The 18,639-nt window shown below is 36.7% G+C and overlaps 1 protein-coding gene across 1 annotated transcript in view; it reads left to right on the top strand.

The window, feature by feature from the left end:
• LOC150078193 (G-patch domain and KOW motifs-containing protein-like) overlaps window positions 1–18,639 on the top strand; it is a 167,089-nt gene that overhangs the window by 21,464 nt on the left and 126,986 nt on the right. The window contains exons 2-3 of the mRNA XM_090384635.1: window positions 5,926–6,086; window positions 14,662–14,866. Coding sequence (XP_090240761.1) covers window positions 5,926–6,086; window positions 14,662–14,866 — 366 coding nt within the window. The remainder of the gene's footprint in view (window positions 1–5,925; window positions 6,087–14,661; window positions 14,867–18,639) is intronic.

The following is an 18,639-nucleotide window of genomic DNA, read 5'->3' as shown; positions in this document are numbered from 1 at the left end:
AAAACTTCCTACAATCTAATCTAAACCTCAAACCCTGTAATTTGAATTTATGGCCCCTAGTTCTGAAATTCTTTATAACAGTGAGAATTACACCTTCATTTATTTCACTAATCCCTCTCAGATCCTTATGAACCTCAATTAGGTTATCTCTGAGATGCCTGGTTGCCAAGCTCTGTAGCCCACATAATTAGTCTTTCCTCATACGGTCGTCCTACAATCGCACCATTCGAGTTGGACTCATTTAAGAAGCTCGATGTCTTTTTTTCATATGAGGTCTCTATACTTGAACACAGTATTCCAAATGTGATCTTACGTTTGCCTTAAACAGTGGAATTATGACCTCCCTATCTCTACAGGATAGCATTCGATAAATCAAAAGGACACCATGGGCTTTCCTGGCTGCCTGCTTACACTATTCAGAACACTTCATATCTGCCCAATTGTAACTCCCAGAACCCTTTCCTTCTCCAATGTTTTTAATTCAAACCCACCAAGTGTATAATTTATTTGTGAGTTTCTATTCCACAAGTGTAAGACCTTGCATTTAGCAGCATTAAAACATAGCTGCCACTTCTCTGACCATTTTTGAAGTCTATTTAAGTCATCCTGAAGGAGTGCTGCTTGGCACTGATCATTAACTACTCTGTCAATCTTTACACCATCTGCAAATTTTGACATCATGCCGTCTATCCCTTCATTGATGTCGTTTATGAGAATGAGAAATAACTGTGGTGCAAGAACCAATCCTTGAGGAATCCCACTCCTGATGTTACACCAATCTGAATAATATCCATTAGTCACAACCCTCTACTTTCTGCCTTGCTATCACCGAGCATTCCATCTTAGAATCTTACCAGTAATCCTAACATGTTCAAGCTTATACAGTAACCAGATGGGGAGCAGCAGTGCGTAGCACACGCTTCTTGATTAGACCGGGAATCGAGCCCGTGACCACCAAATACGGAGGGTGTGTAAAGGTCAGGGAATGACCACTGCATATCCCCGGAGCAATATGGCCTTAGTTGCTAATGCTCCTAAAAACCAAATAACAATATTATACAATAACCTCTCATGAGGGGCTGACTCAAATGCTTTGCTAAAATCCAAATAAATTTTTCTCCAAATCCAGCTCATGAGTAACCGTGTCAAAATAGCCACTAAGTAGGTTAAGCATGATTTTCCCTTAACAAAGCCATGCTGTGTGTCCTTCAGAAGACCATATCTATCTAAATATCCCTAGATTGCACTCTTAATCACTGCCTCTAAGATTTTTCTTACCATTGAAGTCAGACTAACCAGTCTGTAGTTACCAACTTCACTCTTAGAGCCACTTTTATTTATTGGTGATATAGTGGTACTTCTCCAATCCAAAAATGCCCTCATAATTAACCTCAATAGTTCAATCCACTCCCTATCAGTCTCCCTCAAAACTACATGGTCTATGCCATCAACTCTGGGAGCCTTACTTGCCTTTATGCCGAAAGATTTTTCTAACAAAATATCATATAATTACGACATCATTAATTTCATATGGCTTAGCCCTCACTCGCACAATGTCTTTTCAGCGTGAAGAGTTCTTCATCAGTAAAGACCAATGCAGAGTACCTGTTAAATTTGTCCGCAACATCATCTAGGTTATCTAAGCCTTTCCCACACCCAGGGTCCATTCTGATTAGCTTTCTTCATCGTTGTATTCATATACATGAAAAATTCTTTGTTCCATTCTTTACTCTCTTAGCCAATGCTTTCTCATATTCAACCTTGGCCTCCCTGACCTGGCGCCTCCGTAGCCAGGTGGGAAGGAGCAGCAGTGCGTAGCACACACTTCTTGATTAGACCGGGGTTCGAGCCCGTCACCACCAAATACGGAGGATGCAGAAAGGTCAGGGAATGATCACCGCATATTCCCGGAGCAATATGGCCTTAGTTGCTAATGCTCCTGAAAACCAAACAACAACAACAACCTCCCTGACCTTATTTGTGGTACTGTTACAGATTAACTTACCTGTTGTAGGCTTCAGTACTTTTCATTGCTCTGTAACTCTCCCATTCTATCTTTTTCTGCTCTATTTGACCAGCCAGCTCCACAGTCCTTCATTTCAGCATCCTCCTCCCGCAATATTTTTCTAAATTTATGTATGTGTTCATGGCTTCTGTGATTTTTTTTCTTTAAAACTATTATATAATTCAAATGTATTCGCCAACCCTCAGATTGGCAAATACATTTGAATACTACCTGTTGTTAGGCGTCAGTGCTTTTCATTGCTCTGTAACTGCCCCGTGCTGTCTTTTTCTGCTCTATTTGACCAGCCAGCTCCACAGTCATCCATTTCAGCATCCTCCTCCTGCAATATTTTCTTAAATTTATGTATGTGTTCATGGCTTCTGTGATTTTTCTTCTTTAAAACCATTATATAATTCAAATGTATTCGCCAACCCTCAGGGATCCACCCAATTCACAGGTGACATATAGTGCCTTAAACTGTCACAGTCCCCTCTTCCGAAGTTAAAAACTGTGCCTTTAACTACTGCTACATCTTTCTTCATCATCCAACTGACGATTGCATGATCACTTCCTGACAATGGTTCCTGTACTTTTAGCCCTATGATTTCATCTGTTTCATTAGTTATAATGAAACAGATGAAATCATAATAATCACCTAGTTTGTTTAAAAAAAGTTTCTCCCCCATTGTGAGTTTCCCTTCAACTTATTCCATTCAATCTTGGGCAGATTAAATACCTGTAATAAGACATTCATGCTTGCTTGCCCATTCATCTGCTTGTAAAGACTCTTGTAAAGATTCTTCACAATATTCTGGTCTGTAGATTATTTCCGCTCTTATTGTTCCTTTTCTTCCAACTAACTCACACCACACAGATTCTATGTTGGCAGATGTAACTTCAGACTCAGCAGAAGCTCTTTTCGCACTTAGGCTGTTTTTGATAAGAAGCATGACCCCCTCCACCCCCTCTGTCTTTCCTAAATACATTATACATATCTTAGTGGAACTCATCATCGCCAATTTCCAGGAATCGTCACGTTTCTGTTAGCCCTATTATATCAGCATTAGTAATCCTAACCAGGATTTCAAATTCATCTATTTTATTGACAACACTCCTGAAATTACTGTAGACACAATTAAGACTAAGAAATCTTCTATAGTTCACTACCCTGATACGCCCCTTGAAGTTATTTAGGTTTGTGTCCCAAGCTTTAACTTATCAACATCAGCTGTTGTGGGAACAAACAAGAATTCATTAAGTGATTGCAAGCATAACTTTGACCTGTATCATCAGATAAATGCGGATCTAAATTACCTTTCTTCTCCCCCCATTAGCAGTTTCCCCGAACCCTTGGGGTATACTTAATTATACCAGCAAAAATTCTTGCACTACCTATGTTAAAATGAATACCATCTCTATAAAATAGATCCCTTTTACCTACAAATGCAGGCCACCCTGATAAAAATTTCTTCCCTAGAGCCTTGCAGATTCTCTTAAGAGAATCTGTAAGGCTCAGGGGAGAAATTTTTAAATCCATCCTATCGTGTCTAGGCAGAATTGCAGACACATACACATTCTGACCTAACTCACAACATTTTTTTCAGCATAGTCCTATATTTATCCAACAGATGGTCAGGTTGTGTACATTTAATACCATTAGTCCCCGCATGAATAATAATTCTCTATGTGCCTCCCTTGAAATTTGACAATCTGTTTGTAACGTCATCAGTTGTTGGGTCCAGGCAAACACACTCTGGTTCTGGACCACCTGTCTTTATTACAGAAAATGTTGCCTGTTTCCCTGACAATAGAATCTCCCAATAAAAGTACAGTAGATCACCTTCAACCAGAGCAGTGTGCACTTGAGTATCCTTTTCTGGGACCTGAATTGGGGGTGCATTACCTGGCAGGTCAGGAGATCCTTAAGTCTCTGACGAGCTTCCAGTTACATTTGTTTCTAGGGCAAACACTCGTTTCTTCAGTGACTCAGATTCTTTTCATAACGCACCAAGTAATTTGTAATTTGAGATTGGTACACTCCTTACATCAGTTGCAAAGAAAAGAATCATCAGTTGAGCTAGGTCTGTCTACTAGACCAGCCTTAGAATACATACTGCAGGCTATACAAATGACGAAGTCATGACACACACCAGGAATGCCCACAGGCATTTCCATTTGAATCCCAATATCCCTGGACATTGTATTGTAAGTGGATCTTGTAGCAACCATAATTTAAGTAAAATTTGAATTTTAGAAAGATTACTAAATTTAAATTTACAGTATATTACTGAAATGACATTAACAAAATATTGTAGAAATTAAGCTGTTGACTTAAATTACTAAAGGAGTTAAATTTAAGCTACCAAATGAAAGTTAACAGAATTCCTGCAAAAATATCGGGCTATCTGAATATTAAGCTGTAGCTTTCCAAATACTTTGCAAATTTAAACTTACAATATACTGCAGAATTAAAATTAGCAGAGTATTACAGAAATTATGCTGCTGACAAAACTTTTAACCACTAGCGAAATTAAATTTAAGCTATCCAACAAAAGTTACAAAATTTCTGCCAAAATATCGATAGCAAAGGCTATCGATATTTTGCTGTAGCTTTCCAAATACTTATCAAAATACACAAATAAACTAACCTATGTGACCACAGGAATTCAGACTATATATTAACTACAGTTTAGTATATAGCGTATTAGTCCTACAGAAGGTGGGACTAACACATACTTCTGTGGAAGGATATCGTACTTGTGTTGCACTAGTGTAGTCTCCATTGTGTTGCATAGCTGAGTGCTTTCAGGGTCTCTCTTTTTAATTTCATAGAGGTACAAAAAGGCCACAGTTAGCATAACAAATGTAGCTATAATTGCAAGAGAGCCACCATCAACATTTCCCTCCTGAGCCAAAACATTCCAACTACTTTGAGTACTTTTTGCTCTAATGCTAGTGTTTGAGACATGATTCTAGTCTAAATTTAATATTTAAAATTACCACACACAGAGAGACAGAGAGAGAGAGAGAGAGAGAGAGAGAGAGAGAGAGAGAGAGAGAGAGAGAGAGAGAGAGAGAGAGAGAGACGCCACCGTAGCCAGGAGCAGCAGTGCATAGCACACTCTTCTTGATTAGACCGGGGTTTGAGCCCATGACCACAAATATGGAGGATGCGAAAAGGTCAAGGAATGACCACCGCATATCCCTGGAGCAATATGGCCTTAGTTGCTAATGCTCCTAAAAACCAAATAACAACAACACAGAGAGAGGGGGAGGATAAGAATATAACAACACATACTGTTACCAGATTTTTTTACATATTAAGCAATTGTGTTTTACATAATGCCATTGCCTTTCTAATTTATTAGCTAAAAACAAAAAAAAAAAAAAAAAAAGCAGCCTGCATGATCAGAACCTTCAAGCTACTTATTTACTACAATTATTGCTACTGTACACTACACTATGCTAAGATTTACTAATTTGTTTAAAAATTACCAATAACAAAGGCTCTATGAATATCAAAAAAGCTAAATTAGCTAAATTTTTCACTAGCTAAATTTAAAAATAAGCAATGTGAACTAGGACTATTAAAACTGTTTATTGAACATAATTGTATGTTAAGTAAAAAATGGTAGAAGTTTTCAAAAAAACATCCATTTTCAAGAGCTCAATTTTTCAGCTGCACTGTTCATAGCGTCAAACCACATTTGTGTTGTTTCATTGTTTTGTTGTTAGTCTTTTTGAAAAAAAACATTTCTTACCTTTACTGTTAATGCAATAATTGGAGTTAACATATACTACAACTCAATGTACTACTTAATGTATTATTATAATAATTACCCTACCTAGGACCACCTGATAATTGCTAATTCACTGTCATGTTTTAAGTCTATGTATCTTTTTTTTTTTTCTTTAATTAGTGCAAAAGAAGAAAAGGAGGAACTTATTATACCACTCATTAAAAATGAATGGAAAATAACTAAGAAAACACTTTTAAATAAAGCACAGGATAAAAAAGGTGAAAAAGTGGATAAACATGAAATGTCATTGGATGAATTAGCAACTAAGGAATTATTGCAAGGTAATTTTTAGATTTTTTAATTATGATAAATGTTGTAGATCATAATACTTATGCAATTTACTTATTTTTTATTTCATAATTCTTATTTAATAGATAGGATTCATATTCATATATTCAGTAATAATATAATTCATATCATTAATCATTGTGTGACACCTGTGTTTAATATACATGGGGGGGGGGGGATTCCAAAAAGATTTGTATTCACCCAGAAGTAGTTGTGATAGAAAAATAATTTTTTTATTCATTTATTTTTTTTTTCTATACATTAAAATAATTTTCCTCCTAGTGATATTTATTCAGCCAACGGAAGAAGAGGGATGCAGATTACGTGATAATACGCAACAGAAGTTTGTTTTACGGTGGTAAAACAAGCTTCTGTTTAAGTGTGTTCATGCTAGATAAACCTTGTGCACGCTCTTTGTCTAACATGATCACGGGGTACCATTCTTGATTTCCACATGTAATGTATTTATGTATTCATGGCTAAGGAAGAGATGGATAAATTATGGATAAGACTGCCCAGGTTAGAGTGGTGTTGTTGTTGTTGCACATTGGTATAAATAACTCAAATTGTAGAAGAACCTCAGTGCATGATGAAGAAATCCCAGGATGCCCAGCAACTGCTGTAACAGAAGAGTGTTGCAAAAATTGAGGAATTAATCCTCGAAGATTTCTCTATTAGCATAAAAAAAAAAAAACTAGCTACAGAGCTCTAAATTAGTGCAAGGTCTGCAGAGAACATCATCCATCAATGGTTGCATATGAATAAAGTGTCTGCTAGATGGGTTACCAGACTTCTGACCCCTTGCCAGAAGAAGAAGGAAAGGGCACAATGTGCACACGAAATGAGGTCATTATGCCAGCAAAAGCAAGAGGAGTTTTTTTCATGTCTAATCACTACAGATGAAACTTGGATCCATCACTATGATCCTGAAACTAAACAAATGTGAAAACATTGGAAGCATGCAGAATCACCACTACCCCAAAGAGGCAAAAGTTAAACCAAGTACTGGCAAGGTGATGCTGTCAGATTTTTGGGATCAGCATGGTGTAATACTAACAGATTACCTCCAAAAGGCCTGTACTGTGATGACAAAGTATTGTTCTAAACTCTTACTGTGTTCTGTTATAAAAGAAAAAAAGATGGGAAAAGCGTGCACCTGCTTCAAGATAATGCCCCTGTACCTTCCTTGCATGCTGCAGTGAGGTGTGTTTGAAATATTGCTAGATCCTGCTTATTCCCCACACCTTTCAACCTTGGATTTCTTCCTCTTTCCTGACCCAAATCTTTTCTTCGTGGAAAACATTTTGCTGCTGATGATGAGGTGATTTCTGCTCTCGAGGCATGGTTTGAAGGACAGTCAGAGGACTTCTACAAAACTTGCCTGTAAGTGTATTGATAGGTGGAAAAAAGTGTTAATTTGTATGGTGACTATGTTGAATGTAATACGTGGTGTTTCTTTCAACCTTCTATCAGAACTACTTCTGGGTGAATACAGACCTTTTTTGAACTCCCCTCATACAGTGGACACCACTTATTGTGATCTTTGGGACTCAACTAAAGTGATTACAATAACCAGTAGAATAAGAATAAAGTTGTTTGCTGATGCAGAATGGAAATGTATGCATAAAAATGATGGAAGTGGACAAAAGGGAAGTGTGAAAAACAATATAAAACACTTTAATTTGACAGTCCATTTTTACAAGAATAAAATTTAATTTGACAGTTCATTTTTACAAGAATAAAAATGAAACTGTTATTATGTTTCTGTAAATCTATACAAACAATTAAAAACTGATAGAGAAAATATTCAAATCAAGAATTAGAAAAGGTTTATTGCTCTACTGTAAAACAGCAAAATTGGTAGGAATAGATATACAGTACGGATGACTCCCGCCGAGCGTGGCTTCACTGTGTGCGGATTCACACTTACGTAGAAGTCTGTGCGACATGGCCCAAGATTTACAGTAGCACGGTGTATCTGACTTAGCCATGCTACCTTATTACATAGTTTGTAGTTGCTTTTGCGTGATTGAATTTATAGTGTCATCGATTTCATTCTGAGTGACTTTGTTATCAGAGACAGCTGTTTTGTGGCACTTTGCAGTTTCACGATCAATTAAAAATTTAGCCTCTCTACATTGTATCTACTTTTTTATTACAATATATTTTTCATTATGTATCTTTCAACTCAGCAGTTCTCAGAAATAGGGTGACGTAATACTTAAATGACCCCTTAGTTGGCTTGAGTCTTTGCTGTGACAATGTCAGTGTGAGTTTCCGAATTGAGTGAAAAGTGACTTCATTGTGTGTGTTTTGAGTTGAGGGTATTTATATTTTATTTCAATAGTAACCCTAGCATAATGGCTTAAAAGCTTGTCTCTACATCTGAATATGATTCCGGGAATAAAAAAATCCAGAAAATTTCTGTTATTGCATGAGAAAATGATTATTTTGGGGGAAATAGAGCAAGGAAGAATGTATGCATCTTTAGCTAAAGAATATGAGTGCAATAAATCATCGATACGAACAATTAAAAAGCGTGGGGACAAAATTAAAGCAAGCATTAGGTTGGCAACAAACTCTGCAAGTGAAAAATTCACCTTTGTTAGTTGACGTGATACGCTTACTGAGAAAATTGAACAGTTGTTGAATGTTTGGATCGAAGACCAAAGGGATAGAAATGTGCCTCTCAGTTCTAATATGATTAGGCGCAAGGCCCAACATATTTATCATCACAAAGTCTTATGCTGCTAGTGCAAATGGTGAATCAAGTTTCATTGGATCCAAGAGATGACCAATAGATTAAAAAAATGAGCAAATCTACACAATATTAAAGTTGTTGGTGAGATTGCTTCTGCTGATATGGAGGTAGTGGAAAATTTTTTACCGGAATTGAAAAATGTAATAGAAGAGAGGTGATACATGGCAGATCAGATTTTTAACTGTGATGAAATTGGGACTCTTTTGAGGAAAAAATGCCTGACAGGACATATTTATCTAAGGAAGAATGAGTTGCACCTGGATTCAAAAGTGTCAAAGGACAGAATCGCTCTCCTATTTCGTAGTAATGCTTATAAATGTAAGCCTTTATTAGTGTATCATTCAGAAAACCCAAGGGCTTTGAAAGGCAAAAATAAATCCTCTCTTCCCAATAACTGGCAATTGAATAGAAAAGCATGGATGACTGGCTCACTGTTTAGTAACTGGTTAGAGCATTGTTTCTTACCTGAAGTTGAAGGATATCTGAAAAATAAGAATTTATCATTCAAGGTGCTCCTTATCTTAGACAATGCTCCAAGTCACCCAGTGTCACTTCTTGATTGCATTCCAAATGTAAAACTTGTGCTTTTTCCTCCGAACACAACATCAATTTTACAGCACTTGAACCAAGGGATCATTTCGAATTTTAAATCTTATAATATAAGGAGAAGCTTGGCAAATCTTGTTGATAAAATCGAAAAATTTCCAGATAAAAACGTGTCCATTTTGGGCTGAATTCACAATACTAACCGGTACTGAAATAATTGAACAGTTGTGGACTAAAATGAAGAAGTCAACTTTGAAGAACTGTTGGAAGAAGCTACTCCCTAAAACAGGAAGTGACTCACAAGACTTCAATATTATTCAGACAGAAGTTGAGAAAATTATTAAACTTTCAAACATTATTGGAGGTGAGGCATTTAATGATATAGGGCAGGAAGAAATTTTAGAACATTCATTCCCATCAGGAGGAATTAAAAAATGAGGAGTTAGAAGAACTACTGGACTCTAATAAAGATGTTTGTTGTTATTTGGTTTTAAGGATCATTAGCAACTAAGGCCGTATTGCTCCGGGGATATGCGGTGGTCATTCCTTGGCCTTTCCGCATCCTCCATATTTGGGGTCACGGGCTTGAACCCCAGTCTAATCAAGAAGCGACCGGGCTAGCCGAGTGGGTAAAGTACCTGCCCGTCAACCCAAAGGTCGCGGGTTCGATTCCCGCCTCGGGCTTGGATCAAAGTACTGCAAAAACCTTGGGAGGTGCAATATGGCCACAGAAGCCAATGCGCCAACAACTACCAAATCAAAAAAAAATCAATAATCAAGAAGCGTGTGCTATGCACTGCTGCTCCTGCCCACCTGGCTATGGAGTCGCCAAGATATTTGTGAAGGAGAAGAAGAAAATGAAGAGCAGAAGAAACCTGAACTAACAAACAAGGGTATATATACGAGATTCTAAAAGCAGCCGGGTTCCTGAAGAAGAAGATTATGCAGGAAGATCCCAACCTGCATTGGAGTATGAAAATTAAGAGAGGCATTGATGATATTATGGTTTCTTATGTTGACATGAGAAAGATTGTTACAAAACAGTGCCAGACAAAAATTACGGATTTTCTAAGTAAGTCAACTTCAAAAGCATGTTGTTGTTGTTATTTGGTTTTTAGGAGCATTAGCAACTAAGGCCATATTGCTCTGGGGATATGCACTGGTCATTCCCTGACCTTTCCGCATTCTCCGTATTTGGTGTTCACGGGCTCGAACCCCGGTCTGATCAAGAAGCGTGTACTACTCACTGCTGCTCCTACCCACCTGGTGACGGAGGCGCCTCAAAAGCATGTTCACCCTCTGCTAGCAGTTTCATCAATTGAACGTTTCTTTAAATGTACTGGTAAGTCATGGTCAATTAAAAGTTTTATTTCATTGCTTTACTGTGTGCAGTTTTATTGTAAATTTAGGTAGGAATTCGTTTAGATTCCATAATGGAAGCATATACCTGATTAAATTTCTGTTTTTTCCATGATTTAGTTTTGTTTTTTTTGGGATTTAGTTTTCTTTCATTGTGTTTTCTTTTAACATAGGAGCCCTTTACATTTATGTTAGGGACACGAACTCGCTGTCACTCAATTGGATCAATGGAATGAGAGATGAGAAATTATGCAGGAAGTCAGTCTTGCCATTCATTTTTGAAATCCCCATCCCAGTAAAAATTAGCATAGAAAAGTATTACTTCCATATATTTTGTGATGTTTTTAGTTGGAATACATATTAAATTATAAAGTAAAATTGTTAATTTCTTTTAAAAATAAATTATACAATTTTTAACACAGATTATGGTTTTAATTTCCTACATAAAAAGTTTCAGAACCTAACCCTAGTTTTTCCATAACAACAGTACCCCGCTGAACACAGCATCGCCATGCACGGAAGTTGGTCAGAAAGTAACCCTCTGCCCTCGGTGGGGATCACCTATACTTTCTTTCACACAGTGACTAGCTACACAACATGTTGTAGTTCAAGAACAAATTGGGATGTTACTTAATCACTTCCACTGCACATGTGTAAACTACAGTAAGGCAAAAAGGTGATAATATAAACTGAAGCCTGATTACAGTGAACAGCATTTTTCTCTGTATTCGTATACATCTGTCAGGACTTCATAAAACTGTAACATTATCTGAATGATAACATCATCCATGATTACAATAAGCAGCATGAATTTTATATATTTGACACATTTGTTAGTAATACAAGATTGCATCATTATTGCATTCCAACAGCTAGAAGGGATTGTTTAAATTAAATCCATCATCAGATGGATTGTTTAAATCCATCATCAGTTTCTTTTGTTTCTTTGAAAGTTGTTTCTAGTTTGATAAGAGAACCAGGTCTACTAAAAAGTTGATTCTTTTACACTGTTTTCAAATTCAGTTCTGGTGCCCATCTTTTTTTGTATTAGAATGGCTAAATGATGCAGGCAGGTAGATTTTTCTGCATCTATCAAAAAAAAAAAAAAAAAAATCTCCAGTCAGTCACACTTTCCCCAGCTGCTATAAAATGACAGTCCAGTTATACTATGATCTTTATAAAGTTCTCTGCCTCAACAACCTTGGCAGGTAATTTATTCCAGTAATCAAAAACACACTACCCAAAAGCAAACTTCATGAAGTTGAGCTTTCTGTTATTGCCTAAGATTTTATATTTATGCCTCCTTGCTCTTAGCTCTCCTCCATTGTTCATTTTACTGTCAGTGTCACTTAAGAAAATCAGAAACAATGTGTCCCAATACTAACTCCACTTCTAACCCCAGTCCAATTTGAAGAGTTGCCATTGATTGCAACCCTCTGCTGGGGTTGCGATTAATGGTTACTGCTGCTATCCTGCAACTCATCTAAGTACTCTGATACCAACATGTTTTCCTTCTTAAATAGTACAGAACTTGTGTGGAACAGAGTCAAATGCTTTGATCAAGTCCAATTAAAATAAAAATTATTTTCTACATCCAACTCAAGTGACTTAAATTAGCTAAAATTTGAGTTCTCTTTTTTTGTAGTCTATGATGAAATGAACCAAAAAATTAAAAATAAGTAGGTTCAAAATAAGTTGTTGTTTTTTTGGTTCGTTTCACCACAAACAATGATCTCAAAAAAAGAGATTGTAATGGTTTTAAACTTGAATGTAGGATTCAGAATTTACGTTTAATGTAAACTGAACCTTTTTTCAAAGTGTTAATGTTTTTGACCTGAAATTTTAGTAATATATTTTTTATTGCACACAGTCAAATGATTTCTTTCCACATGGATTGACGTAGTGGTATACTATATTGATGGGACATTTTAAGTAGTGCATACTTACTATCATTAATGGCTAATTAAATGACACTTTTCCACATGGGTAAATGAGAAAGAGAGAGATGGGTGGGGAGTTGTTAATGCAATAGAAGAACTATCCTGCTGAGCTTAAAATTAAATTTATACATAGAGAATTTTCTTCTGGGACAATTAGATATGATAACATTTGTTTTAAAGTTAATAGGCAAATAGTTTAGATCTTTTTTTCAGCTCTTAAAAAATTGCAGATTAAAAATTTCTAATAGTTTACATGATTAGCTGTTGTTTGTTTGTTTGTTATTTGGTTTTTAGGAGCATTAGCAACTAAGGCCATATTGCTCCGGGATATGCGGTGGTCATTCCCTGACCTTTCCGCATCCTCCGTATTTGGTGGTGACGGGCTCGAACCCCGGTCTAATCAAGAAGCGTGTGCTATGCACTGCTGCTCCTTCCCACCTGGCTACGGAGGTGCACATGATTAGCATCACCTGATGGGAAAACATGGTTTGTTCCTGTCTTCATCTGAAGAAAGGGTAGCATAAAATTGTAGATCCAAAAGATTGTAATGGAACTGTGCATATTAGTGGATTTATGTCATGTCATGTGGTGTGGGGCCATATGTCTGGGTTGTACTTTGGCCTACTTTTGGGTGGCTGCCCTTCTAGCCACAATCCTTTCAGATCTTTTAAGGCAGATGGGCACTGGTGGGAAAGAGAGAGACTTATTGCAATTGGAGCTGAGTTATTGTATTTGATTGTAAAATGCTATTTGATGTATCTAAAAAGGGTAGCCAGCGGTATAGAGAATGGTGTCATTGTTTCTATTTATATTGGTTCCTGGGTTATGTTAAATGGTTCCAACCTCCTTGAAAATGTTTCTTTTTGCTATGCCATTGTATGATTAGAATACTTGACTGCTTTAAGTTGAATAGGTGTCCTCTGTTGATTCTGTAGGGAAATCAATGTCACCTCCTTTCATGTTTTCAAGCTGGCATCACTGCTGTGTTCACCAGTTCATTCATTAGATTAACTACTGTGTATAGATAATATTTTGGAATGGTGGATGTAGATAACATTTTAAAATTTTTTTCTCCTTATTTTAATTCATTTCCTTGCCTTAGTATTTTATTTTTTCAGTACTTGGTGAAAAATGTGTCAGTATTATAAGTATTTAAATTGGATCAAAATGTCCTTCCCTTTCCTTCATGCTACTACTACTAGTATTAACAGTTTTGTGTGCTGTTAACTGGTGAAGTACTGCTTATTGAATTCATTGGAACAAGAAATTCCAATATATATATATATATATACATGTGAATACTACAAACTGTTTAGCATTTAAAGGATTGTTTTCTGTCAATTTCCTTTAAAAATCTTTCCCACTAACTCAACTGATAATTTCTTTCTCTTTTATGAACTCTAATATTGTGATTTCAGCTCTTATTTTTAGCATATTTTCATCAAGCATGTTTATGATTTTAGTTTGTTTATCTATACAGGTGGATTCATCAGTTGAAATATTTAATTTAGAAAGATTATAAAAGTGCATAAAAATAAACATAAAAAATAAAAAAACTGATTTTTGATTTGGGAGAGGTGGAGAAAATGAGGGCTTATTTTTTAAATTGATGTTTCTATCTCTTATCTCAATGGCAGGCATATGCAGGATCCTGGTGAGAGCTTAGTGGTATGAGGATTTAGAATGTTTCTTGCTCAGAAATTAAGTTCTTTATTTTATTGATCATTTGACTCTATACCTTTTTAAGGACACTGAGGATTGGTTAGCTAGCAAAAGACTGAACCAATTAGCAAATATGCTATTCAAGCAGCAATTGATGGAAGTTCAAGAGGCACCACCAGCATTCTGTATGCTCAGTTATATACCTTTTCATAATTTTTTATTTTTATTTTTTTCTTGGTGGTTCCTGATTAAAAAAAATACTCTGTCTTCTTACTTGTATAATTTTTTTTTTATAAATAGAATCCTCTGAAGCTAATAAGTTATGGAATGAAAGAGATAATAAAGGTGGTGAATCTTTATCAGTTTCTCTACCGACCAAAAGTGGACCTGATGCTGATGCATCAAGTTTAGCTGATTATGAAAATATACCAGTTAATGAGTTTGGACTTGCTGCACTTAGGGGAATGGGCTGGAAACCAGGAAACAGCATAGGATTAAGAAACAAGTAAGTTCAAATAATGTCTTGAAATAGCTGCAAGAAAACTTAATGTGTTTTCTTATTATTGGTGAACATGGTAATATATATTACTAGGCAAAACTTATATGCACAGGGACTGTGCATATAAGGTTTGATTTTTTTTTGACAGCAAGCCAGGAATATTTCCCACATCTAGCAGTGTATTTAGAACAAGTCTGTAATACCTTATGCTTGGCCATGCGCCATTAAACCTCAATACAAACAAACAAACCTTATGCTTGTTATCCTCTTGGACCATTGATAAAAATTAGTGAGCTCAGTTTCTGAATTTATGCTACAAAGTAAATGTGATTCTCGCTGCTGGTGACAGTGGTGTGCAACTTATGGAAACATATATGGGCAGTATAACTAAGCTGCCAGATGGAAATGTTTGTACAGTTGTCTCAAGATTTATGCAAAACAAAGAGCTCCAACAGCAGATATTTTGGTTTGGTAATTTACACATTCAACAGAGGCTGCCATGAATAATGATAGCTATGTAAAAACTAATATGTCATATCCTAGCAGCCTGTTAGGTTATCTCTATCTGGTTGATGAGCAAGATGATAAATTGATCTGCAAAGTGATTCAGACCAATGAGCATATAGCAAGAAGCAAGGCAATGGAGATTTCCAGGAGTCATAGTGGAACTAATAAATACATGGGCTGTGTTAAGGTAACTAAGAGTAGAAACAGGTGCATGTACAGTCAGTCCTCGTATAACACGTGTTTACACTACACGAATTCGATCATACACGATTTATAAATAGGGGAACGATATCTTATATAACACGAACCGAATTCGCTTATGCACGATTCACCTTTGTGTTTACAAGAAATGGCAGTCGAACGCAGAATTACCGCAACTGAATGCAGCATGATAGGAATGAAGAGAAGATTCCGAAAATGTATTTGTGTTTTATATCAGTGAAGGGGAAACAAATTTCACCATAATAACGTAAAAACCAACACAATTCCAGCTATCAGTATAATCGCAAATGCAATTAGATCGAGTTTACTACCAATTTATAACAGATTCCACTAGCAGAAACGCAACTGGATTTTTATTGTTTTATGGTAGTAACCCCTAGAAATGTGCTTTAGTAAAATGGTAATAGTGTAACTCTGCCTTTACAGTGTTGTTTATTCAGTTGCTACACGCGCGCAGCTTTGTTTATGTGTATCAACCGTGCCTTGCCTCCTCGTTTTGTAATTGTGCTTTATTCCCTAAAAATGAGTAAAATACTTAAAAGGTGTGAAAAGAAAGCGTCCTGCTGAAGACACTGCAGATTCAGAGAGAAAAAGAAAAGCAATATCGATAAACAGAGGCATACTGGGTCAAAAATTCTTACCTGGGAAAATTTATAGTGGCCTCATACTATGGTTTATGGCCAAAATCACACCGGCCTCCGGCCCAGCGGAGTTTCCCCGGTAAGGCTTATGGCAAGTCCGCCTCTGTTGAGAGAGAAAAAATATGAAATTGTGAAACACTTTGAGCTAAATGAAAGACCATGTGATATTGCATGTGCTACAGGCCTAAATGAGGCAACGCCGAGAATTAGAAAGAACACAGAGAAAATAAAAACAACTTTCATAGCAGGAACAACTCAAAGTGTAATTAAAATCCATTAGATTAAGACGCAAAGAATTGGAAGAGATAGAACGGCTGTCATCTGCTTGGATAGAAAATCAAACAAAAAAACAAGTTTGCTTACGATAGAAGCAAAAGCATTAGCAATATTTTTTTATGTAATAGTCGTAATAAAATACTTACGTATTTTATTACGATTTTTTATTGTGTTTGGTAATGTTTTGGTTACAAATGTGTGTTCAATCGTGGGTGGTCAGCACCTAACCCTATATTTCCCATAGGGCTTGTTGTTTATATTGCACGATTTTGCATTGCACGAGGGTTTCTAGGAATACAACTATTGTGCTATACGAGGACTGACTGTACACCAATGCTAGGAGTATAGTTAATAAATTTGATGAGCTTGAGCTAGTCAAGACATTAAAGGCAAATATTGTTGGGATATCAGAGACGTGGTGTCACACAGATATAAGCAGTGCAGAATTGGAATTTGGGGAGTACAATGTGTATAGAAAGGATAGACAGGACAGGAAGGGAGGAGGGGTTATGCTGTTAGTTAAGAAACACACAAAATCTAAGGAAGTGCATCTAACTGATGTTGGTGGACAGTGCAATGTTGAGTCTGTTTGGTGTGACATAAGCACTGGGAAAGGAAAATGAGAGTAGGTGTGTGTTATAGGCCTAATGAATCTGATGAGTATAATGAGCAATTGTGCAGAGAAAATAGAGTGGTCCAGTAAATCAGCATGTCTTATAATGGGGGATTTTAACTTCCCAGATATTGACTGGAACTTGTGGTTTGGTCACTCGCACGTTAGTAAGAGTTTGTGGATTTATTGGATGATTGTTTTCTGCAGCAGCATGTTCGAGAGGCAACCAGAGAAGATAATACTCTTGATCTGGTTATCAGCAGTGATCATTCATGTATTAAGAATTTGCAGATAAAGGAACGGTGGCAGTGATTACAGCGTACTTATGTGGGATTTACTTAAAGATATAATTACCATCAAGGGTAAAGGAAAGGGTTTTTGCTTCCGTAAAGGTGATTACAGTGGTCTCAGACAGTTTTTAAATTCTGTACAGTTGGGACCAACTGTGATATTACCAACAGCAAATTCTAAGTGGGAAGCATTCAAAGAATTAATTGTGGAAGCTACTAAACATTTCATACCTATTAAGAAATATTGTTCAAGGTTTAGGCCTAAATAGTTGTCAAATGAACTAATGAGACTCGTTGTTATTTGGTTTTTAGGAGCATTAGCAACTAAGGCCATATTGCTCCGGGGATGTGCGGTGGTCATTCCCTGACCTTTCCGCATCCTCCGTATTTGGTGGTGACGGGCTCGAACCCCGGTCTAATCAAGAAGCGTGTGCTACACACTGGTGCTCCTTCCCACCTGGCTACGGAGGCGCCACAATGAGACTCGTGGCAGAGAAGAAAAATGCATGGAATGCATTATCAGGCGACACAGAAGCCTATGGCAGATATTAGCGAATCTGTAATCAAGTCACAAAAGAGGTTAGGCAGGTGAAGGCAGATTATAAGAAATCTTTAGCAAAGGATGCAAAGAAAAACAGCAAAGAGTTCTTTACTTATGTAAACTCTAAAAGGAGATGAATCAGATTGGTCCACTTGATATGAATGTTTTGACTGTTGATGATCCTGCTCAGTTGGCAAACAAACTGAATGAGTATTTGCATTCACACGTGAGGAGTTATTAAGGATTGAAAATGCCAGAAGGTTATCAAATTGTACAGGCTGCTTAATGATTTTGTAATAACTGAGAGAAAAGTGGAGGAGAAATTGTTGAAGTTAAACATAAGAAAGGCATCTGGGGTGGACGAGATCTATCCAGTTATATTAAAGGGGGTGGCAAAGGAACTAAGCAAACCCTAATTATGCCATAATTATGAGAGCATCCTTGGACTTAGGGGAGGTCCCCATGGACTGGAGATGTGCAAATGTATCCCCAATTCACAAAGGGGATCGAAGGGTGACAAATGTAATTACAGACCTGTTAGTTTAACTTCCATTCCAGGTAAAATAATAGAGTCACTGGTTTAAGATGCATTGCAGGATCATCTAGACAAGACTGCAGCAATAATTCAGACACAGCATGGGTTTGTTAAGGGAAAGTCTTGTCTGACAAATTTAATTGGATATTATGAT

This window comes from Mastigoproctus giganteus, chromosome 11 (genome assembly GCF_048544385.1).
Source record: "Mastigoproctus giganteus isolate SK-2022 chromosome 11, ASM4854438v1, whole genome shotgun sequence".
Taxonomy (NCBI): domain Eukaryota; kingdom Metazoa; phylum Arthropoda; class Arachnida; order Uropygi; family Thelyphonidae; genus Mastigoproctus; species Mastigoproctus giganteus.
This window is presented reverse-complemented; position numbering and strand designations above follow the sequence as displayed.